At 41.7% G+C, this 24,633-nt stretch overlaps 1 protein-coding gene across 3 annotated transcripts in view; it reads left to right on the forward strand.

Annotated features, from left to right (window-relative positions):
* The first annotated feature begins 281 nt into the window (after positions 1-281).
* Positions 282-24,633, forward strand: part of st6gal2a (ST6 beta-galactosamide alpha-2,6-sialyltranferase 2a) — a 40,855-nt gene continuing 16,503 nt past the window's right edge. Inside the window, exons 1-3 of one of the 3 annotated variants that reach the window (XM_084085316.1) lie at positions 282-433; positions 15,949-16,092; positions 17,118-18,185. In XM_084085316.1, the coding sequence (XP_083941442.1) occupies positions 17,210-18,185 (976 nt within the window). In that variant the 5' untranslated portion in view covers positions 282-433; positions 15,949-16,092; positions 17,118-17,209. Of the gene's footprint in view, positions 434-8,320; positions 8,431-15,948; positions 16,093-17,117; positions 18,186-24,633 lie in introns of those variants that run through there. The other 2 variants (XM_084085317.1, XM_084085315.1) reach the window with 2 other exon arrangements.

Below are 24,633 nucleotides of genomic sequence, written 5' to 3' on the forward strand. Positions count from 1 at the left end.
ACCAAGTACAACCTGATCATATGACTTTAGCTAAAAAAAATATCCAGTCCATCATAAGCCAATCTGAATCAAACAAACTTGTGCTGATGTCGGTGAAAATTGTTATCCACCATTTTATTTGCAGAAGTTTTTACAAAGTGTAGTGTAGGATGGCTACTTGACTTTGACTGTCACCTCGGCCGGCTTCTCACGAGCAAGAAGAAAGCCCTCGTAGCTCCACCCCCTCATCTCAGATGTGGAGGCAAGAAGAAAAGGCTGGCAACAATGTGACAGACAGACGACACAGAGACGTGCTGCTGAATGGTGTGCGCTTTGAATTGCGAACGGAGGCGTGCATCTCGCACGCCGTTTCTACACCGAGGAGAATCATAATAAAGAGATGACCATGGACTACCGAATAGCGTGCGATCATGGAGACGGGAACATCTTTTAGGTAAGGCGTTGTTCGCCTTTTCTGCAGGATTTTCCCAAGCAGATCTCAGTGTTGCCATGTCCGCTTATTATAAGCGACTTTGGGCTTGTTTTCTGTGAAGTTGCTTGTTAAATATTGGTTGTGTTGCGGGTTGCGTTTTTTTGGGGCTTGTTTCTAAAGTGTTAGTTGCTTATTTGGGCTTGTTTCCTAATGTTGTTTAAACCATTGTTTCTCTAAACATTTTCAAGTCAAGGACCCCCAAAAAATGATGTATTTGTCTGCGGACCCCATCTGAAATTATGTTCTGCCAGGAACCCCCATACAAGATTTGTGTTGTTAAAATGTTTAAAAAATATTCAGAATTCTCCCAATTTTTGGAAAATAGCAGATCTACAAGCTCAGATTGGCTATTTTCAAAGGGATGTAGCCTAGACGCTTCTTTTGGGCTTGTTTTTAAAGACCTGGTTGCTTGGTTCTCTCTCAAAAGCTGGCAACACTGAACCTCACGCTTCAGTTGGGCGCTTTGCTTTGTGCGAACAGAACAGAACAGCGTCCAGGACATAATATAGGAGCAAATGAGATGATGCGTATATGGTAGCCTATATAGATTACCACTGCTGACGATGTATTTGTTCATATATAAATACGGGTTGAAATGAATTATAGGTTTCATACTATTAATACAAAAACATATATTAACCTTAATAATATTACTTCAAGATTACATGTAATGTATTGTGATTGTCGATGTCAATTTGAATTTCGATTGGCCATCTCGCTGCGGTAGAGCGAGGTTCAGAGCCATCAGTTATATTGGTGGAAATTGGAAAAGGCAGCCAGTAAATAAGTAATTTAATTGCTGTAAGTGAAACAGACGTGCAATTTAAAGCAGACAGTTTAACACATTTGAATTAGCCTAATCCTGCCTCCTCTATGGTCAAAGCTAGACCACGTTCAAGGCCGTTGTATGTAGCCTATCTTGGAAATCTGTGCTTTTTTAATAGGTTGCCTTTTAAATCAGTTCAACCAATAGCGCATGGTCACTGGGACAGGGGAGCTATATAGGCTACTACAGTTCTACAATTTAGGAAAGTATGTTCAGTCATCGTCATTTTTTCCATTTACATCTTATACCCAAATCCCACACTGCTGCCTCACACTGTGCCTGGCAATCACACACAGCCAGCAAGAGTGGAATGGAGTGTGGGTGAGATTAGACATAAATCCATAGAGCAGGCCAGGGGTCTTCAACAGGGGGTCCTCAGAGTAACTCCAGGGGGTCCACCAAATCTTTGTGTGATGGGGAACATTAGCCGAAAATCAGATCTATAAGCTCGGCTATTTTCGGAGAGTTGTGTAGAGGGGAAAAGAGCAGACCAAGTACAGCCAACGGTCTAAAGTTTAGTCAACTTGACCTCAGTATTTAATACTGAGGGTTTAAAGGGTTAACTGTCTGAAAATACACATTAACATTAAACAACATATTAATAGAAAAGATCATACGTCAAAGTTATATGAAATCTATGAAAAAGTTTAATCTGCAACACTATTTGAAACAATATGTAATAATAATAAACTTTATTTGTATAGCACCTTTCATGACATGAAATGCAGCTCAAAGTGCTTTACAGAGCAAGAATACAATTACAGAAAAAGTACTACTAATTTAACAATAAAGCAAAAGCATGAAACAACATTAAAATAAAAGCAAAAAAGGTTATGAATCAGGCGACACTGTGAGGACATGAATAACAACACAGAGATTTAAAAATCAACTAAAAGCAAGAGTGAAGAAATAGGTATTTAGCTGTGCTTTAAAGCCGAGAGAAAACAAAAGCGTGGATCAGGGTTTTTGCATCGTCCAACGACAGATAGGCTCTAATTTGTACAATACTTCTAAGATCAAAGCAGGCAATCTTGGTAACAAGATTAATGTGTGTAATACTGTGTATTAAAATTCAATACAGAATCAACAATAACCCCCAGGTTCTATACTGTAACTTCAAACTTTACTGTTACTTTCTACAGTCAGGTTACAGTCTACTTATTATTGATTCTCTCTGCTCACTAGAACCAATTATGAGAACTTCTGTCTTATCCTCATTTAGCTTAAGAAAGTTCTCACTTATCCAGTAGCCTATTTGATGCTGGACAGACAGGTCAACAACAGATCTAGAGCATAGGGGTCGTCTGGAGCTACAGAAAGATATAGCTGGGTATCATCAGCATAGAAATTGAAATTGATTCCGAGATCGGTAATACGTTCTCCCAGCGGCAGTATATGCAGGGAGAACAATAAAGCTTGATTGACAAAATGGCTTCTGCCTGTTAGGTAAGAGTAAAACGAAGACAGGGCCATGCCTGACAAACCTATCCAGTGCTCCAGACGTTGTATACAATATGTAGTGGGGGGTCCTCTCTCAGCTAGAGGGTCCTTGGGCTGAAAAATGTTGAAGACCCCTGCCATAGACTGTAGTGGTCAGTGGTGTGTTCTGTTGTTATCAAACGATGATTTGTGGCGACTCTTGCAACCAGAAAGCGTTTCTTTTTTTGTGAGTTTATTTGCAGGTAATGTGAGACTGCGTAAAACAAATTCACCCCACTACATTCATACGCTGTTACTTTTAGAACTGGAATCGACTCTATTTCTGGAGACATTAATTAGATACAATCAATCACCATAATAGGGAAGCAGGTGAATTAAACACTTGCGATCCCGATCTTCACCACGCATTTGAGGAAGACTGTTTTAAGAAAAGACAAGAATGTTTTTTTCTTTTCTTGGAGGAGTTAGAACCGAGTGTTCTTCAAGACAGCAGCACCAGTTATCACATGGAGCAGTTAACGCAACAACAAAGCAATAAAGACATGTTAAAATAATAACTTAAACCTTCAAGAGGAGTAGGTTAGGAGGATAGGAACTGACACTCACACTGTGTGTGTGTGTGTGTGTGTGTGTGTGTGTGTGTGTGTGTGTGTGTGTGTGTGTGTGTGTGTGCGTGTGCGCGCACGCGTACTAAAACAGGCCATTAGTACACAATGGTACCCTATTTTGCATTGTATGTGTCTTTCTTTATGTAGCCTATTTGTGAGGCCACGTGGAGACTGTTCCCTGTTTTTGGAAGAGGATTGTATTTGAATGTAGTTATTATGACACATATATGCAGATATGGTTATAGTATAATGTGTATGTGTACTATTTCCCTGCAGTGTTGCAAAATGTTTTTTCAACATAATATACAATGTTAATAACCAAAGCATGTAGGATTACTGATCATGGCATAGTGGCTACCATTAAAGTAACAACAAAAACGTTTAGCTTTAATTGTTAAATGTCTTCCAGTGTAGCTGAGTCATTGCCAGTATTGTCCACATGGATAGGTGTCAGGATGTGGTAGGCTAATCAATTCATGGGACTTATCCACGTGCAAGTTCACACACACACACACACACACACACACACACACACACACACACACACACACACACACACACACACACACACACACACACACACACACACACACACACACACACACACACACACACACTCTCCACACATCTAAATGATTGTTTTTGCACATTGTGTTTTTACCTAATCGCTGCCACACTCGGACTGGCACTTCTGTGTCTCTGCACCTGTGGTTTTATTGGAGTGAATCCAGCCTACTCTGGCTGTGTAGAATGGCTACAGGAGTGTGGTGGTTGTGGGGGCTGCATTGTTATATGTGCACAATCACATGCAATATTCCTTCACAATGACATCCCCTAGCCCTGCTGCAATGGCCACTTTCTCCCATGACCCCAGTTAGACTACTCTGCCCTACAAGTGCGGATACCGAGTTTGTGTTCTGTGAAGGACAGATGTGACATAACGGTTGCATTCCGTACTCCGTAGCAGCACTTCTAAAGCATTACCATCTCTGCCTCCTTGAGAGATTGTAGGGTTGGTTACCTATCATGTTCAGCTAAACTCATCATTGCCATTATGTCTTTCTTTTAATCATTTAAAAAAAGCTGACTTAAATTTTACTGTTGGTTAATGTTAGAGCTAGAATTTCATTTTTATCTGTTTGGGTATGGACAGATAGAAAGTAATGAAAGATCGCATGGGCAGGGCACTCTGGGAAGGTGAAGGTGTAATTTCAGATGCAGGCTAACAGAGCAGAGCAGCAGTTATATGAGCTCAGCCTTCAAGAGCAGCACTGGAGTCATCAAGACCAGCTGTGCTCCTCACTCCTGGCTGTGTCTGCGGGCACAGCAGAGGACGGGACGCTGCATGAGAAACACATGGAAGTCAGAGGTAATTAGCCTGCTACACCAGGTTTAGGTTATAAACTTCCTGAGAATGTCACTTAGACACTCCAGGGGGATGTCGTTTGGCTGACTTATTGTGCTGCGCTCCTTATGTTAGGTGTTTGACCGGCGTATGAGATGTTAAAGAGGTTCAGTGTGGTGTAGGTTGTGTAGTAGTCTGTCATGTTGGCAGATTTCAAGCTTAGGAGTAGGTGTCACTGTCCATAGATCAGACAGATCACAGGGAGGTTAAGCCATCTGAAAATGTCTCTAGAGCTTAAGTCTTGCTCTCTGGCCAGTCAAAGGCGGCTTTATCCCATTTAGATTATCATGTTTTGACCAGATGCATGAAACATAAAAAAAAAAAAAAAAAAAAAAGGTTTAGGTATTTTGGCACACATGTTAGCATGTATGAGTGTTTGTATTGACTGCATTTTCCTTTTTAAAGGTCGGTTGCCTTCAACCCCTTGCTTATTTGTCGCACCTTAAAGCTGCAATCCAGGACATTCTTTTAAATTAATAAATATGGTAGATGTAGAATAAAATCTGCACATCTGCAGTGTTTGAATTGAAGGTGGTCTTCCTTTTTAGAATTTAGACCCTGGGGTCAGGTAGCACACCAAATGTCAATGATGTAATTTGGTGTCCTTGTGTCTTCTTAAATCTTAATGGGGCAACTTACCCCCCCCCCCCCCCACCCCACACTTTACCAGGTAGCTCTAGCCACTACTGCTGAAACATGATATGTGAAGTACGTATTAAAGTACCAGATTGCAGCTTTAAGACTCTTCCCCATTTCTTGTGCTACACACAAATAATAACCATAGTGACATTTAAGCAGCATACATTTCTAAATTTGGCAAACATTTTTGTAGTTCGAAAACTACAGGACTGAGGTCACTGCAGTTGGGAGGGAGGGGCTAGTTGTCTTTGAAGTTTGTCTGTACATGCACTCATCCAATAACTGTCTCCAAAGAACCTCAAGGAAGGGAATGGATGACAAAGTGTCCTCTAAGTGGACTCCATTCACTTCCTCACGTCAAGTACTGCTCCACCGGGGGTGTCAGCACTTCCAGCTGTATTTATGGGCCATAATAGGAGATGTAATGCCGCATTTCCTTCACAGGACCTTGCTGTTGGCAGTCTGAATTCAAGCAAGCTGTGTGCTGCTAAAGGCTGCCATTAACAACTGCTGCCCTTTGTTATTTATCAGAATATAGGCAGTGCTTTGAAGGTCATGACAATTCCACTATGCCCAATTGAATTTGTTTCAACTTCGGTGTCTCCTGTCCTTTCCCAGGATGGTTAGATATTATTGGCATTCAATTTGGAGCATGGCAAAGGGTTTTAGTATGCTCTTTGATTAAGCATTCAATTCTCACTCCTGCTTTGTCCACTAGATTAGCCTTATTCTTGGTCTTAACAAATGGATATTGCAGACTTATGCACGTTTATTTTGAAAATGTTTATGTCCGCGTGGTGACCGGGACAGTAGCCTCTTTAAGTAAAGGCTGTCAGTCTTAAAGGTACTGTATGGTAAGTGATATTTCTTAGTTAAAACAAAAAGTTGTTTGTTAAAGGTTAAGGCACTTAGAAAATGCATTTTCTATTTACTAAAGAGCTGTAGAGAGGGACATGGAGACTCCTGTTACTGAACAAAATAATAATAAATACTCTATGGCAAGGGTTTTCAACTGATTGTGAACGAGGGACCACCAATGACTAAATCAACCTGGGGACCACTGTTGTGTTGGGTTAAGATTAGTGCTTTGGTAACACTTGTTATGCATCCATGGCCATACATCCCACTGTCTCTCAACCAATGGTGTTTAATATGTTTAAATAATAGGTGATCAAATGTAAGAAAATATTATTTTATAAATATTTTAATTAAATATTTGTGGAGTGGGAGAAAAAGCTTGAAATTAAATAATGACTGTTAATGGCTTGATTTAATTTGTTGCACAATACTACGTGCAACAAATTATATCAAGCCGAGGCATTATTTAATTGAAATATGCGAGTGGTACAGAGCTCAAAAAAAGATTGAGAACCACTGATCTATTCCTATCCCACTCCATTCTCTCTCTTACTTTATCCAACATTCCATTAAACTCATGTTAACTGATATACTGATTTGTATCTTATGTATGAGTGAGCAGACACATGCGATTATATGGGCACATTTCCTAATAATGATGACTCAATGAGGCAATCCGGTACATTTCCCCTTCTTGAGATTCAAACTCCCTTTTTTGTTGAATTTCTTGAGCTCTGACTTTCCAGTAACTGACAACATTGACGCATCATCATAGATTACCAGTTCATTTAGTCAGTCCACTGTTCTGTGGAAGAAAAACATTTTGCATTACTAAATGCATGGTCGGGGACCACATGCAACACCTTCACGGACTACCTGGGGTTGTCCCTGGCACAAAATATTTTCATATGGGGGTCCACGGCCATATATGTATATCATTTTGATGTGCTTTTTTTTAAAGTATAAATTTATTAAATGTGTCATACCTGCCCTGTGCAATTTGTGATTATGAAGCCTAAAAACCAAACAGAAATTCAAATTGTATTAATTCTTTCAAATTTTCAATGCCAAAAATGTAACATAAAGAATTAACACAACACAATTAAATCGTTTATTATCGTGCAATTATTTGTGTGACAATGAATCGTCAACTTAAATTTGTAATTGTGACAGCCCAACCTCTTAGGCTTTTTACAAATGTATACATACTATCATAGAGCACTGTTTCATAAACACTGGGGGTTACATTTTTATGGGTTGCGAGTAAATATCCCCTTTTTTCATTTCCTATCTTTTTTTTTAAAATCAAAAGTCACAACATTTCATCAATTAAAAACAATTCCAACATTTTTCAAAAGTATGACATAAAAAAAAGAAAATAATTTCCATTAAAAAAAAAGTTTTAAGAAGTAGTGAAAATAGTAGATCCACAAGCTCACAACACGGTGTGAAGCGACGCTTGTAGATCTGCTATTTTCACTAGTTTGGGTCCCGGGTTTATCAAATTTCTCTCTTGGGTCTCTTGAGCTAAAAAGTTTTGGAACCACTGTCATAGAGAATACATGAGTATGATAATAATCTAGCTCATAGAAAGACTCACTCTACAGTACCCCTTTGCCTGATTCTCCTCTCTCAGACTTTTGATCACCACCAGTGTTACACTGACGGAATGAAGTAAAAACAACCAACAACAATAATGTCCCTCTCTATCTTTTGTGTCTTAGATAATATATGGATTATTCTAGTTGTATTACCCGTATAGTCTTCTCTTACTTTCTCTTGTCTATTACTCTCTCTGGCTGTGTCTTGCTTTTTCACTCTAGGTCTGTCTTGGTTGTGCTGGCTTTAAATGAAACATGTCCACCGCAGTCATAATTACAGGGTATCTGAATACTTAACATGGTGCTCTGATGGGAGGAGTGGGGCTAAATTGGTCCGTTGGTCCAGGTGTGCGTGTCTCATGTGTGGTACCAGGTGACAACTCACTATTTTGGCTTGATGAGCGGGATTGTCATGGACAGTACAGGCAGAGGGACAATCCTTGTGTGTTTGTGTGAGAGAATGAGAGGGAGAGCCTGTGTGTACATTCCAGACCCTGTCGCTCTGTCGCCAGCCGTCTCTGCCCCACGCTATGGATCAGGTGTGAAGCACATAGAACAGATGGAAGGTGACAGGAGCACAGGTGTGTGTGTGTGTGTGTGTGTGTGTGTGTGTGTGTGTGTGTGTGTGTGTGTGTGTGTGTGTGTGTGTGTGTGTGTGTGTGTGTGTGTGTGTGTGTGTGTGTGTGTGTGTGTGTGTGTGTGTGTGTGTGTGTGTGTGTGTGTGTGTGTGTGTGAGAGATGTGTGTGTGTGTGTGTGTGTGTGTGTGAGAGAGAGAGAGAGAGTCTTCCGCTCCCCTACGACTTTTGGCTGTTATTGGCAATATTAGGCAGTCGTCATTGCCTTAGAGCAAAATTAATGAGCTTATAAGTACTGTGAAAACTAGGCCTTTTTTTGCTCTGCTGAGAGAATCATTCCGAGGTTGATGAAGGATAGCTGGGGACAGGGCAAACCTAATTTGCCTCAACAAGGACATTTAATCTTTAATGACGTTTTCTAGTCTGACCGTGTAGTACTTCGTCGCATGACCGCAAATTTTGCCTAATCCTACACCAAGAGAGCAAGGTGGTATCACAATGAAAGACTTATAAAATACATACTTTTTGCTATTTGATCATATTAACGTCTGCAAAGACTAGCCTACTAATTTAGATGACACTGCGCCCCCTCCCTTGATACCTTTGTGCATCTATGCTGTATGACTTAAGTTATGACCATATATAATAGAGAGTGGGTTACAGAGAAATTATTTCCCCAAGTAACTTATTCTATTTCTGTCCTCATGTACAGTACATACTGAGCTGCTGTATATTTTCTGCAAAGGAGGGGCTAAATTAGTACATCTCTAATTATACCAGTGTGTGGGTTTAAATGCTGAGCTATGTTCAGGCCCAGCTATGTTCTGCATGCATGCAGCACCCATGGCTCTGTGTGTGCAACGCTCTATAGTAGTGTTTGATTGGCAGGCGGTTGGATGGCTGAAATGAGTTGTGGATCTGTATGGCCTGCTTTATCCCCTCTGCTCCACGTGCTAGGTGCAAGTGGTAAGGACGGGAGGATGTAATATTTAAAGACTTTTATCGCGATAAAAAGTCATGTTAATTTTGTCGTGATAAATTCCCATTATCGGGGATAGCTATGAATATCCTCACGGGTGACTTGAAAATTCTGTCTAGCTCTTTAATGTACAATGGGTTCCTTCTGAGAGAGTGTTTGTGCATGTGGGCACATTTTCATTTATTATTTATTTATTCATTTAGTTAGTTACTTATTTATTCATCCTTTATTTATGCAGGGCCCCTTAAAATTCCTGTTTACCTTATTTATGTCTTCTGTCTGTGTGATCTGAAACCAAAACAAGTTATTCATTTACTGTGTATTTTTAGCACAACTATTTGAACCGTGTGAATGCTTGGTTGATGGTTCTTTTTATTGTATTTTTCTTTCTCTCATTGTGATTACTGCTGGTTGTGGACGACAGTCTGAATCTGCCCTTTTGTTTTTAACTAAATGTGAAGTGATTCCAGTATGTTTAATTGCCATTCTAATAGCATAATAATAATAATTTATTTTTAATATAACAAATAACAGCCTGGGTGGCTCTTGTACAGCCTCTGCATGTAGATGATGTACTGTACATGCATTGCCCATGCAGATGTTTTCAGCGCATGATCTGACTTTTAGACACACACACACACACACACACACACACACACACACACACACACACACACACACACACACACACACACACACACACACACACACACACACACACACACACACACACACACACACACTGTATGTGTAACCACCAGAGCATAGAATGTAGGTCACAGTCAGAGAAGGAGGAGGAGGAGGAGGAAGGTGAGTAGTGAAAGTGGGAGAGAGCTGAGGAAGGTTTGCATCATGACATAATGTTACGAGTGGAGCCATGGCAGGATTAGGTTTAGGCAGAGCAACGTGGGAAGGGTTTAACCCCTGAATGCTCAGCCCACAGGGGGAGAGAAGTAAGGAGGAGGGTTAATCCATCCATCCGTCACAGAGATGGGGCTTCTGCATCTTTCTTCAGCCCCCCACCCCATCCAATCATCAACCTTCTAACTTCATTTTCCTTTTCCTGCGCCATCTTCTCCCTGAGAAACAAAACCACAGGAGTAGCACTAGCAGGAGAACTACAACAACATTGCGTTCAAGCTCTGATACAGTCCCATGTTAATACGCTGTCATCAGAAACCCGTGACTTTGCACTTAGCTAGCCACCCATTCAGTCTACAAGCTATTCTTAACATCGGTGCCGTGTTTCCACGGCAAGGACTGTCTGTGATGTGAGGTCCAGTGGAAACCTTTAGTGAACTCATATGCCGACAGTATAATTACAGAGGTCTGTCTGAAATTCTAGACAGTAATAACCCTGGTGCCCCCTGAGGCCGAAGCAGCGTGAAGCTGTAGCAAGGGCTTCATTAAACGGGGAAGAGAGGAAGCTTCTGTGCATTTAAGGGGCTGAATGTCATATTTCCGTTTCATACTGTCAACTCGGCTTAGACTTTCCACTCTACTTGTGGTCTCGGTTATCTTTTGTAAATCAGCTCCTCTCTGTTTTTACTTCAAATTGATCATGTCTCTTATCTTCACAACCCGATAATTTCCTTTCCTTGCATGATATATGATGACAGCTGACTTCGTTCTACAGTGGACTTCGTTCTACAGTGAAATAATATGCTTAAGTGGCTGATTAACAGCTGGTAACGAGACGTTCTGAAATCAATTCCTCAGCCTAAATGACAGTTGTATTGAGATTCCATAAATTCTGCGGAGTTTGTTCATTTGTTAGGTGCACTTCAGAGGGGGCGGGGGGGGGGGGTTGTACAGGTAGGAACTGCTTGGAAGGTGGAGACGTATGGGGGGGGGGGCGGGCCTTCAAGTAGGAACTGTGTGGAAGATGGGGGTTAAGGGGGTGTGTGGCCGGGGTCGGTTGGGAGATGGGGGTATCGTTTGGGGGGTAGGCTCGGGGGGTATGGAAGATGGGGTGGGGGCCTAATAGCTTGGTATGTAAGATGGGTTTACACGTAGGAAGCGGAATTGCTTGGAAGGTTGGGGGGGAATGCTTTTTCACACTGCTAGATAATTTGATAATGTGTTTCACTTGTTCATGATTGTTCAGGATTGTTCATGCATGATTAATAGTGCCAGAATTGTTATCTACCGTTTTGCTTTTTCGATTTTGGCCTAATGGTGGTGCTGGAAAAAAGGCCATGGGATCACCAAAATCACTAGGGTTTATCCTGCATTCTGCCATTTATTATGAGATACTGTATATTGATACCTGAAGATTAGACATGGAGGCCAGCCAGGCCACGCTGTTATTGGACTCCTGTTTTGTCTCCTCAGTGATAGATCTGTAGTAACTTGTCCCACAAGCATGAAGTTCTGAAAGATGAATATTAAAGTAGAATAGCACCTCCACTCTTGATATCTAAATATTTTATGAGGAACAAACCAGTTGGCCTGTGCTTTATTTGAGAGGATGTGTGCAGTTTTCTCCCATTGTCATAGCAAGCAGAAATACAAAATACTCTCAGCAATCCTAGGCCACTATGGTCTTTGTTTTGTTATGTTTATTGCCGTGTCTTGTTTTTTGATAGCTGTATGTAACAACGTACCTTCATCTTCAATGGCCTTATACGTATAACTCACACTCTGTAAACCAATAAATTGTAACTTTTAGAACAAAAGGCAGCTAGCTTTTCAGGGTTAAAGAGGGCATCATCCTACATGTATTTGTTTACTAGTTCGCACTCAATACTGTATACTTTTTTAAGCGAAAGCCAGAGGTTCTCTCAGTTCTTACAGAAATCACTGTTGGTTTATTTAAGTCATTTTTCTGGCTGACTTTGAGGGATGCATTTATAACATGTCCTCACCACTCCAGTCCTTCAGCAGGGCTTATTTAAGTGAATTGAACAATTTCCAGCGAGAAGTGGCAGTGGCATATTCCCACAAGGGGCCTGCTAAGCACTTACCAGGGACTGGAATAGTGTCTGGAGTTGTTTCACCACTGGTGGTGCTTGTACTGTAGATACACAAAGAGATGTTGGGGAGGGCATGTTAGGACTCGGCAACGGTTATTTTTGCATAGCATTTAGTTGCCCCTTGATGAAATTTAATTAAAATGTGTCAGGTCATCATTTTAAAATGAGAATGATTAATGATATAATATGGTTAAGCAGTGTGTCAGGTGGTTAAAAGTTTAAAAGTTTCCCGGTTCGATACCTTTCTCCCTCTGGGTTAATGTCGAAGTGCCTTTGACTGAGTAAGACATTGACCTGCTCCCAATGAGCTGACTGGTGCCTTGCATGGTTTCCTCTGTCGTCATCTATCTATAAATTCACGAAATTCTCTGAGTGAGTGAGTGTTTCACCAGAGTTAGTATCTCGAGAACCACCCGACCGATCAAGTACAAACTTGGCTTGCGTATCGTGGAGGACCCCAGGGAGTGATGCGATTGGGAAGTTGGTTGGAGCAGTGGATCTTAACACAAATTCCCATTTAGGGACTACCCTGAAGTCATCATCAATATGACTTCATTTAGGAACTCCATATATGGGCATAAAAGGGACACAGACGGACACATACAGAAATCTCCATATACTGTATGGGTATAATAGGGACACAGACAGATAGATGGAGATATTCTGCCAATGGGTATTGCATAACCGGATGGGGAATGTATTCCCATGCATATTGTAAATCGCTTTGGATAAAGGCATGACAAAGTCATTTGGAAAATTAAGTAAACATTTGAAAATAATTATGGTTTAATGTAATTATGTCTGAGTGGAATACACTCCTCTCATTCTTTTAGCATTTGCTATATCTGTTGTAGACTCCTTGGCTCCTGAACATTTGCATTTCTTTTGTTACTATGCTAGTTTGTGGTTGGGTTGCAGGAGAAAAGGTGTTGGCTAGGTATGTCTGTAAACAGAAGGGGCTTCCTTTGATGAGTAGGGTATTTAAGCCTGAGTCAGTCAGTGTGTCCTTTGAGTTCAAACTGGCTGGTCATTCCGATTCTGTGCTGTGATGCTTTGATTGTAAGTTTTGTAACTCCATTTGATATCAAATTATAACACTCATTCTTCTTGAAACTTTGAATTGTCTTATTGGTCTCAAACTTTTGACTCAGTCCCCATCCAGATTTCTGCACCGACAGGCACTATATAAACCATTTACCATTTTAGCAAGGCAGATATCATTTTCAACCAAAGCATAATATTTCTAAGAATGCAATTTAACCTTGCCCTCTCATTTAGACTCTTGTTTTCTTGTTGAAGACGGTGATTATCTTTGGATCTATGGGAATGTCAAAGGCGCCAATGTGGATTTGGACCATGTGGCCACTGGGCAGCTGTGATATCAGTTGTCTATGATGTGTTCCAAATTTGGGCACGGTTTCAGACAGTCCAATTTCAACCCTATTCCATTATATATAGAATTAAAGATAAATATAAAAAAAAATATGTAACAAAATAGTGGAGGTAGCCTACTAAGTTAACTTACTGGCAGTGTGCACAAGAAACTTGGCACTGTTCTTCAAACTATTGGATTAGGTGTTGGCCAACAAATACTGCTTTTGTTTTTCTCTATGCATTTTACTGTGACCTTTTTAAGGTCTGACAAGAGCCCTTCTGTGCCATCATGGACCATTCTGTTCAAGCTGCTGTGTTGGAAATAACTACATTTTAAACATGCTCATGGCTGGTAAAGTCCAGATGGTAACATCGTGGAAGGCGAACAACTTGGAAAGAGAAACGGTTTAGTGGGATCATTAATGACGTAATGATGACAATGAGCTCAACTCTCCAATAGGCATCACATGGCCACGGTATTGCTGTAATGTGGTTATTGTCAGCCATAGTTACATTAAAGTTGAAGAAAGCGTGTCTGTTTCCGTGTCTGTGTGGAGGAGAGGAAGACCTGCTCTCTAAAGCCAATGAATTATAGAGTGACTACACTTTTATTACATAGTTTTGCACTAGACTCTTTCTGTTTGTTTCTCTGCCATGGAACACGCTGCCACTCTGTCCTACCATTTTGCCAGAAAGTGGGATCTCCAACACTCACAGACATGCAGAAATTCTCGCAACAGTTGCGTACCAGGTTTTTTTTCTGGAAACACAACTTGTGAAAAGAAAATAGCAGAAAATATAGACTATAGTTGGCCTCGCCTACTACCTGCGAGGATCCTTTTCAAGTTTCTTGGCATGCTTTCTTTCAGCACTGCGATCTCAATGTTGTTACCATTGTGCCCCAACAAGCTGTGGATATTTGGGAGAAACCTATTTCTCTGAAGATAAATCACCTTGGTGCTCTGAGGATGGAAACGGCTGATGTGCTGACAAGGCATGTCTCGCAGCTTAATATGGTTTTCTCCCACTCTCTATCTGCCTGTCTCTTTCCCCATATACTTTCTCCCCATGCACTTCCGCTCACACACTCACTCTCATTTTTCTCGGATGTAAAAGTTAGACCACATAATTATCTTCGTTGGGGCAAAGGGCCTGCTAACATTTAACCAATCCCCTCTTCCCCTTTCCTATTAAAAGATCACTCTTACATGCCCTCCGCCCATTTACCCTCAATCTCTCTTGAGCTCTTTAAGCCTAATTTATACCTCATTGCACGACCCTGGCGCTCACCCAAAAATAACAGATTATTAATTAAAATGTGTTTATTTTTGTTGAGCACATCGTACGTCAAAGTATAAATTATCCATTACATTTAATCTATTTGTTCCTTTCTACCTGTTCCCTTAACTCTTGTTACTTAACCTTGGCAGCAGTGGCCAACTGGCCATGTGTCTATTTGATTATTTTGTGTATTTCTTTGTTAATATGTCTTGTAATACCAGCTCTCGTCCCGCAATGCAGCCTCTCCGTCTGTGCCACACATTTATGTTGTTTTACCGCCATTGCCGAAGCACATCCTCTTGATTGCTACCAGGTGAAGCAAACCAACCACACATCCATATGCTCATGGCCCTCCACACACACACACACACACACACACACACACACACACACACACATGCGCGCAGGAGGGCGGGCTGGCTGTGTGCAAGCGGGGGGGGGGGGGGGGGGTTGTTCAGTGATGCAGTGGTGCATATAGATGCCAGTTGCTTGTTGGTTCCTTTCTGTGTTTGCCTGTTTGGTTTCATTGCTGCAACGGATTCTGCAGTCAGACCCATGGTTTCTACTTCCAGGGGTTAAATGGTGTATTTCCACTGCTTGACATTTGACCCCAATGATGTCCAAACATGTCCAAATTGCTACACAGAGGATTATAGCCTAACACTCAGCTCTCCAGCCTCAGGGCTTTTAAGACTGAAAGCACAAAACACACTGAACCATCGGGGAAATTCTTCTATCAGCTCGCTCTGTGTGTGTGTGTGTGTGTGTGTGTGTGTGTGTGTGTGTGTGTGTGTGTGTGTGTGTGTGTGTGTGTGTGTGTGTTTGTGTGTTTGTGTGTCTGTATGCTTGCTTGCTTGTTTGATTGTATCTATCTGTCGTTCTTGGGCAATCTCTGTACGTTTGTTCTCCCTCAGGTCCAATTACTGTGTTCCTCAGGCTTGCCCAGGGTCACTGGGTGAGCCGTGGCTCCTTGTGTGGCCCAGGAGGACAGGGGGTCCTGTTTCTGGATGTATGGAGGATCATAGGCGCCCCAGAGATCACTCCCACTACTAGACGTGGTACATTGCTGGGCTATGTAGCCACAAACACAGGCCAAGAGACAAGAGAACCATAATTAGGAAATAGGAATAGAGGGCGATTGCCTCTACTGGCCTGCTGTGTCAACCTCTAGAGAAATGTATCCACATTTAAAAGCCAAAATAAAAGAACACATAATTATTAGATGATGTAGAAATTGTTCTCCTTTATTACTCTCATTCATCTCTCTTTTTGTGGTTTACCAGCACAGTAAGGCCTGTTATACAGTTATAGCCATTGTAAATTTTCATTCTGAAAATAGCCGATCTACCGTCTCAAAACTTTTCAGATAGCAACGTGTTCCTGAGGAGACGTACAATTTCTCCATTGGTAAATGGCTTGTGAACGAGTGATCTCTAGACTCTCTCAGTCTATTCCGACTCTCTCAGTCTATTCTCTCTCTCTCTCTCTCTCTCTCAGTGTGTTCATTTTAATTTTTGATGGCTGCTCAGATGATTATGATGCATCATGGAGGGAGCAGTTAAGTGGGGTTAAGTGTCTTGCTAGGATTTTTCTTTTTTCTTTTATTTCGTTTGTACAGACAGTAGGTCTTTTATCAATTCGGCTATTTTCTGATTTTTGATTTGGGTTGGGATGCTTGTGGTTGCCTGTCTGACGTCTCAGAGCCATATCAAAGAGCTTTGATTTATATGACTGGGACTGTTAAATCGGTACTTGCTCTGCCATGCAGGTTATTGTAGAGCATAGTGAGTGTGTGAGTCAGTGCATGCATACAGTACTATGCATGCATGCTCACAATTCCACCCATGTTCATTATGTGCATGCTGACTCTACAATAATTTATACCAGCACTTCTGATCCTGTTATATTCTAGAAGGCACATGGACACCAACAAATAAAATAATGATTTCAGGTCAATCTTTTGTAAGACGCAGACATATTTATTTTAAATTTCTGCTTATTTGTTACACATATGTTCGTTTGATCTCTGATCACTATGCTTTAACTTGAGTTCCATACTGTATCTGCCCTTTCCATTTTCCAGGCCTTCCGGCTGACCTCTGGGCTAAGTCTTGGCTGCAGGGCTGCGAGCGGAGGCAGGGCCAGTTGAAAAGGAGTACATGTGACTGAGAGGTGATGAAGTCCAGTATGAGGCAGTGGCGGAGGTTTATCCTGGTGGGAATGCTGGCCTGGGCTCTCCTCTTCCTGGCCCTCCTCTCGTACTTCTTGGATGCTCGTGTGGATGAGCCCCTGTCCTCTGCTGGCTCCACCCTCTCCCAGCACCCGGACACACGACGGCTGGCCTCCATACAGGCCTCCCATCAGCAGCGCGCCATCATGGGTTCCCGACCCGAATTGCCCTCCGCCTTGACCACTGCCTCTGCTGTTGTAGACCAGGAGCCCTCCGCCAGCCCCGTCACCCAGGAGTCCAGCCTGGAGGGGAGTCAGAGCCCCTATGGCCTGTATGCCAGCCAGGAGGCCAGCCGCCCAGATTACCTAGACCCCCAGAGCTTGGCTGCCTGGTCCTCCTTCGGCACGGAGAATGTGGGCTCTCATTCGGACCCCGTGACACAGAGCCGCGAGAGAGCCGCCCACGCCATGGAGCACCGGAACAGAGCCGCGAGTCATCACGGTGGAGAGGAAGAGGAGGACGAGGAGGAAGGGGAAGTGGTGGGGAATGGCAGGAGGACCGCGGTAGGTGGCAGGGCAGGAGGAGGAGACTCCTCCGACCTGGAGGAGTACTACTTCTCCAAGTCTGCATCGGTGGTACAGCGGTTGTGGCGGGGCCGCGTGTCTGCCGGTATGCTGAGCCCTCGTCTGCAGCGTGCCATGAAGGACTACCTTACTGCCAACAAGCACCATGTAGCCTACAAGGGACGCCGCAGGACTGCACAAAGTGCAAAGGAGCTGCTGTGTCAACTGAAGGCTCAGGCAAGGCTTAGGACAGTGGACGGATCAGAGCAGCCCTTCTCCACACTGGGCTGGGCCCATCTGGTGCCCCCCCTTCCTCTGGAGCGGCTCCACAGATGGCAGGACCACAGCGGCTTCAAGACCTGCGCTGTGGTCACCTCAGCAGGGGCTATCCTGCATTCAGGACTAGGCAAGGAGATTGGTAAGTCCAAAGTACTGGGGTATTGTTACACCCTTTCAGTGCTGAGTGCTATATAGGTTAGGTGATGTGGCAACTACACAGCCATTTATCTACATGAATTATATACAATTTCTTGCATTGTAATAAATCTTTGGGTCGCCAAGGGAGGGTTTGACAGTGTCGTGGCCAGAAAATGGAACTATAGCATTGATCCACAATAATCATTGCAATATATCCTGCTCTCAAATGGTGTGTGCAGGGGGAAATTGTTTTTCATGCTATGACGTGCAGCATTGATCTAAAATTCTGTGTATGAGCAGCAGACATTGTGCTTTCCACAAATAAGCAAATTCTTTGGATTGTTTTTCTCTTCAGATGATTATTGTAATTTCACACTTTCCCATCCTTTTTCTTGCCATAACATTTTGTAATCACCAGTAATAAGCAGACGCTTTTATCCACAGTAACGTAGGCCTACAAAGTGCAAAATCAGAGTTGCACGAACCCTAGTCACCAAAGACAAGTAAACGATCAAGTAAATAGAGTGCAAAGAAAAACAATAAAGAGCTCCAAAGTAATTGGGATACCAGGAACACCTACAGTAGCATTTGTCTAAACAGCAAGCATGCTCAACTAAATAACTTTCTTACTTAGCATTTGTGGACAAGCAAACAGTATATGTCTATCTAAATAACATATATACACATATGTGAACAAGTAACCAACATACTGTACATCTGCATGGTATAACTAGCGTCTATTATCAATAAGCAACAAGAAATTATACAAGGAATGAGGAGTGCTAGGGGTGAGTTTAATAAGGCGAGTTTTCAGACATAAAATGGACAGTGAGTCTGCAGTCCTGACTGAGGAGAGGGGGTCCTTCTAGGAGGGAGAGTATAGGATTCTTGGAGTGATGGCCAGGGTGTCCTGTGTTAGCTGATCTAGGTGTGCAGGAAGGGGTGGATCAGGTCCTGAAGGTAATGGGGAGATTGGATTGCAGATTATTGGGTAGGCGTGGACATTTAATGAGGTAATTTAGTGAGGTTGAAGACCAGGCATGCCGCAACTTTCTGGATCGGTTTTAGGGGTATGAGTGAGCATGATGGTAGACCAGCAAGGAGGGCATGCTGCAATTTGCTCTTTGAACCTGTGTGGCAGAGGGAGGGACAGAGAAAAACAGTTGAGAGTATCATCTGTGTAGCAGTGATAGGAAACATTTTATGAACAGAGATGACAGAACAAAGATTAACTAGACTGTGTGTGTGTGTGTGTGTGTGTGTGTGTGTGTGTGTGTGTGTGTGTGTGTGTGTGTGTGTGTGTGTGTGTGTGTGTGTGTGTGTGTGTGTGTGTGTGTGTGTGTGTGTGTTGTTGTTTGACTGGGTTGTGCATTATTCTGAGTTCTATTGCGTGCCTCAGTGTGTCCCTGTAATATTCCGTACTTAAAATGTGCGTGCTTCGTTCAGAGTCTTTGGCATCTCTATGAGGAGTGGGTAGTGTGTGAACTAAGGGACAGATGGCTTCACTAGAGAAACAAAGAACCCCCCTCTGGTAATCAAGCTATAATATAGTTCCATCTCAAATACATTGCGATTCTCAAGCTCAGCTGCCTGGGGCTAACTTTAACCTTAAAAGGGGTATTAGGACTCCCTGTCTACCAATACCATGTGTGCTGTTGTCTGTAGTAGGTCTCTTCTTTTTGTCCTGTTTATCCTGGTTATTATTTTCACAGATTATCACTAGACACATGCAAGTAACCTACATCTGCCCTATGCCCTTGTGCTCACAATTGTTGAGTAATTCTGCATCAATCAGTCGGAGACACTTTGTATTTCTAAGATATACGTTTATTACATGAGCTCATGGGAGAAGTACATGATACACACAGGTTGGTGGTAGGTTTTGATAGAGAGACCAGATCTTCCATACAGTGCCTTTCGAAAGTATTCACCCCCCTTCTCTTTTTCCACATTTTGTCATGTTACAGCCTTTTTAAGAAATTGATTCAATTCATTTTTTTACTCAAGATTCTCCACACGATTCCCCATAATAAAATAAAATAAACGTTTTTTTAGATTTTTTTGCAAATGTATTAAAAATCCCCCGTGCTTAAGTATTCCTTTGCTATGACACTCACAATTGATCTGAGGTGCATCCTGTTTCCACAGATCATCCGTGAGATCTTTCTATAACTTGATTGGAGTCTGCCTATGGTAAAATAAATGTATTTGATGTATTTTTAGAGAGCCAAACACATCTCTATCAGGTCCCACAGTTAACAGTGCATGTCGGAGCACAAACCAAGCCATGAAGTCAAAGGAATTGTCTGTAGACCTCTGAGACAGGATTGTATCGACGCACAGATCTGGAGAAGCTTACCAAAAAAAACTTTCTGCAGCATTGAAGGTCCCAACCAACACAGTGGCCTCCATCACTCGTAAATGCAAGAAGTTTGGAACCACCAGGACTCTTCCTAGAGCTGTCCAACTGGCCAAACTGAGCAATTGGGGAGATGGGGCTTGGTCCGGGAGGTGACCAAGAACTCAATGGTCACTCGGAGAGCTCCTCTGTGGAGATGGGAGAACCTTCCAGAAGGACACCATATCGCAGCACTCCACCAATCAGGCCTTAATGGTAGAGTGGACAGATGGAAGCCAATCCACAGTAAAAGGCAAATGACAGTTGAGTGGCCCACCCGGAGGCCAGACTTGAAACATCTCTGGAGAAATCTGAAAATGTCTGGCTGTGCACCGAAGCAACCTGATGCAGCTTGAGAAGATATGAAAAGAAGAATTAGGGAAACTGACCCAAAATAGGTGTGCCCGGTTGTAGCATCATACTCGAGAAGAATTTAGGCTTAGGGGGTGAATACTTTCGCAAGGCACTGTACGTGTTGATACAGGGAGCTTCATAGTTACAAACTGTACTGTGCATAATAAGGCCACGGGTGAATAACACCCTCATGTCAATGTGTGTCACAAGACAGCCCATTACACAACCCTGTACACATGATAATAAAGACAGTAAGGCCTAACAGAGAAAATAAGAATTTATTCCATGTCATGTCAGCAGTATTTGTATTCTTTCTACTTAACTTCCACTGTGTGTGTAACAGTGTTGCCTGCCTACTGCTGGAAAGTATTCTAGAAAAAAACTGAACAATGTTAACAACAGTTAATCACACTAATTGATTTAATCAATTATACAAAAATCTATTATTGATAATTACTTGACAAAATCAATCGATAATGAAACAATATTTTGGGCATTTCATTATAGGCGAAAAGTAAAAAACTGAAATAGCCAATTTGCGAGCTCAAAACGTGGTGAGTTTATAGATCATCTATATATTGTCACTATTTTTACATGACACCACTGTGCGACAAAGTATACAATAATGCTTACAGGAGTAGTAAGTTCACTCCCTATGAATATTCACCATCTAGTGTCATCATCCTTTTAGTTAATAACGAAATATTGACCTGGCCTTGTTTGTTGTTTCTACTAAAGAAATTAATGGAATGTTGGCAGCCAGATTACCCCCTCAGAACATGTAGTTTGATAACTGCTAATGAGTCTAAACACTCGTTCTGTGTCTGTGGCTAATGACTGGTAGATTCACAAGTGGGCCCCCAAATAAAAGACTATATTGATAACATAACATTGCTATAAAAAAAATAATCATAGTACTTTTTTCTTTAAAACCTTGAATAATTTGTTTTCATTGTGATACCGAAACACAAGAACTTAAAGTCTACTATTACTATGTTAGTTCCATTGATACAAGCCGGAACACAATCGATTGATTGAACATTAAAATCAACATGCTCCCTCTGCCCCTCCCTTCCTGCGTCATTTTTTTGTCCTTTTATGTCCGTACTCATATTCTATTTTTCTTTTTTATATTTCATGTGTCTGTTTATGTGATTTTGTTCTGTGGTTGATGTCCCTGGACTGGGGGATGTGTAGGGGGAGGGGGGGGGGGGTTAAACAACGAAAATGTTTTATATGTAATGACTAAAACCTAGTTAACCTAAAAAAAGAATAAAACAAAGTGGAAGTAAAATCAACATGCTCCATCTGATAGGGTCCGGGATCGCTTTCGAAATTTTCAAGTGGGCCCTGATCCAGAAAACTGCTGTAGATGAATATAGGGAAGAGCAGCCTGGAATGCAGCTGGATAAGAAAGAACTCATACATGAACAACGTCCTGGGGTTATTGTGCACAACCAGCAGCAGAACTAGCTCATAGTCTCATCATCATAGTGTCAAATTCTGAGAAAAGATAATTTTGCATGACAGGGGACTTGGTGACTATAGATGAATGGTGTAAATGTAATAAGCTCATTAATTATTGAACTGACAATGTCAGGCAGGCGTATCTTTGCTACATTAATTCTTGAGATTAGCTTCAGCAGGAATTCAAACTGCATTAATCCCCCTCACCCCTTTTGCTTTTACCCTTCCCAGAAGGCTCCACTACATCAAAACATAGTATTGTTGTGAAGGACGCAGGAATGACCGATTACTGGAAGTAGCTACGTGATTACCATGACCCTTTTCAACATGGCTTGCAGTCATGTTTTATAATGATAGTGTGACTGATGACTGCAGTGCTGTCTTCAAATAGTTTAGTTTCAGTCTGTAATGTTTTGCTGCCATCATGTGGTGGATAGTATGAACAGCAGGGTAATAGGAATCTAGCATCCCATAATTTGTCAGTGATGATGATGATTATTTTAACATTGCTATACGCCAGTTGTCATGGCAATAGAGAGGCGTGAATACAGAATATTTAAATGTACTAATTTACTAGATCTAATAGTAGATCCCAACTGTAAGGTAACTATTTTGGATTAACACAATTCCTGATCTCCAGGTACTGTATTATAATGGGTAACCTTGTGATCTTTGCTGTATCTTTGTTGCTATATCTTCAAATTCAATTCATATTAAAATATATGCTTATGAAACGGCAGTACTGCTCAACTGTGTTATCAGTAGAGGGCACTGCTATTCCACTTGTAAGGTAGCTATTATGGTACCTTTCAGAATACACCTGTAGAATGGATTAAAACAGTGGTTTGTCGCAGACCCATTTTTATGGGTTGCAAGTAAATATTCCCTTTTCTGTTTCTTACAATTTTGTTTTACATTATTTCAAAAGATTAAAAGAATTAGAATCAAAACAATAAAACAATCTCAGAATATTTATTTTTAAGAAGTAGTGAAAATAGCAGATCTATAACCTCACAACACGTCGTGTCGAGAGCTTGTAGATTGGCTATTTTCACTAGTTTGGGTCCCGGGGAGACATCAGGTTTCTCTTTTGGGTCTCGAGCTAAAACGTTTGGGAACCACTGGATTAAAACACTATGCACTATCCGTAAAATAATTAGGACCTATTTGAATGAACGTAAAAATGTTTCTGCATACTATATTAAAAACATTAATCATTAAGTAGTAAGTGCATTACTGCATCCACCTTTCCTTGTTCACATACACATCTGCTTATACTTTGTTCCCTGCACATGTTGTAACTTGCACCTCCTGCAGAGTACCAGAACCAATATTTCCCGTATTTTAAGGGACGTACTGTATCTGGGGTTTCCCTCCAAAAAAGAAACTCATTTAGACCATGCATCAGCAATTTTGAGTAAGCTTATATCCATCCTATTTAATATTTAATCACATTTCTCTGAGAAAAGCCTGCCAGAACACTGGTGACTTTGCAAAAATAGCTCTTATGCCGGATGACGTACCAAACATCAGGGGGTTCTCTTTTCTCCGCCACAAAAGAGGACAGAGGCCATTGCATTTTGGCTTCATCAGCAATTGACCATATTCACACGGTGACCATTTGAAGATGGGGGTGGGGACGTGGGGTTCTAACCCCTGCATTTTGTTTGATCTAATCATCCTGTCAGCAGTATGCTGTCTTCTTCTCCTCAACCTAATCATGGTGTGGAGATTTAGATAAGCCCCTGCTTTAAAAAGTAACGCTGAGAAGGCACTCACCCTGAGCGGAATGGACATGGCACTCTGTATGTGTGGGGAGGTACAGCCTCAATGTCACGGCATGTGAACATGTACTCCTGGAGTTCGAGGAGTGGGGTTTATATACTGTATACAAAATTATGTTTCAACAGTTGACTGGTGGCAGTGATGAAGGAGGCTCGGGACTAAAGCTGGGAGCTCATCCATTTTAGTGTCAGATCAACCCTTAAGTATCATTCATCCATGCCCTATACCACTGAAGTGAAATGCACAGATCGATCATTGGATGCACAGATAATACACCTTTCTAATTATAACTGTAACCATCTATCATATTGAGGTTTTCATGGTTGTTTGTGAAGGGCGTTATAAGGTGAATATGTCTGTTGCTTTGTATGGAGGTGAGTTTTATTGCCCGCCAGGATTCTACAGTAGTTTAAATAAGGCTCCATGCACAGCTTTTTGTGGTGTT

This window comes from Gymnoscopelus microlampas (genome assembly GCF_963454915.1).
Source record: "Gymnoscopelus microlampas genome assembly, chromosome: 17".
NCBI lineage: Eukaryota > Metazoa > Chordata > Actinopteri > Myctophiformes > Myctophidae > Gymnoscopelus > Gymnoscopelus microlampas.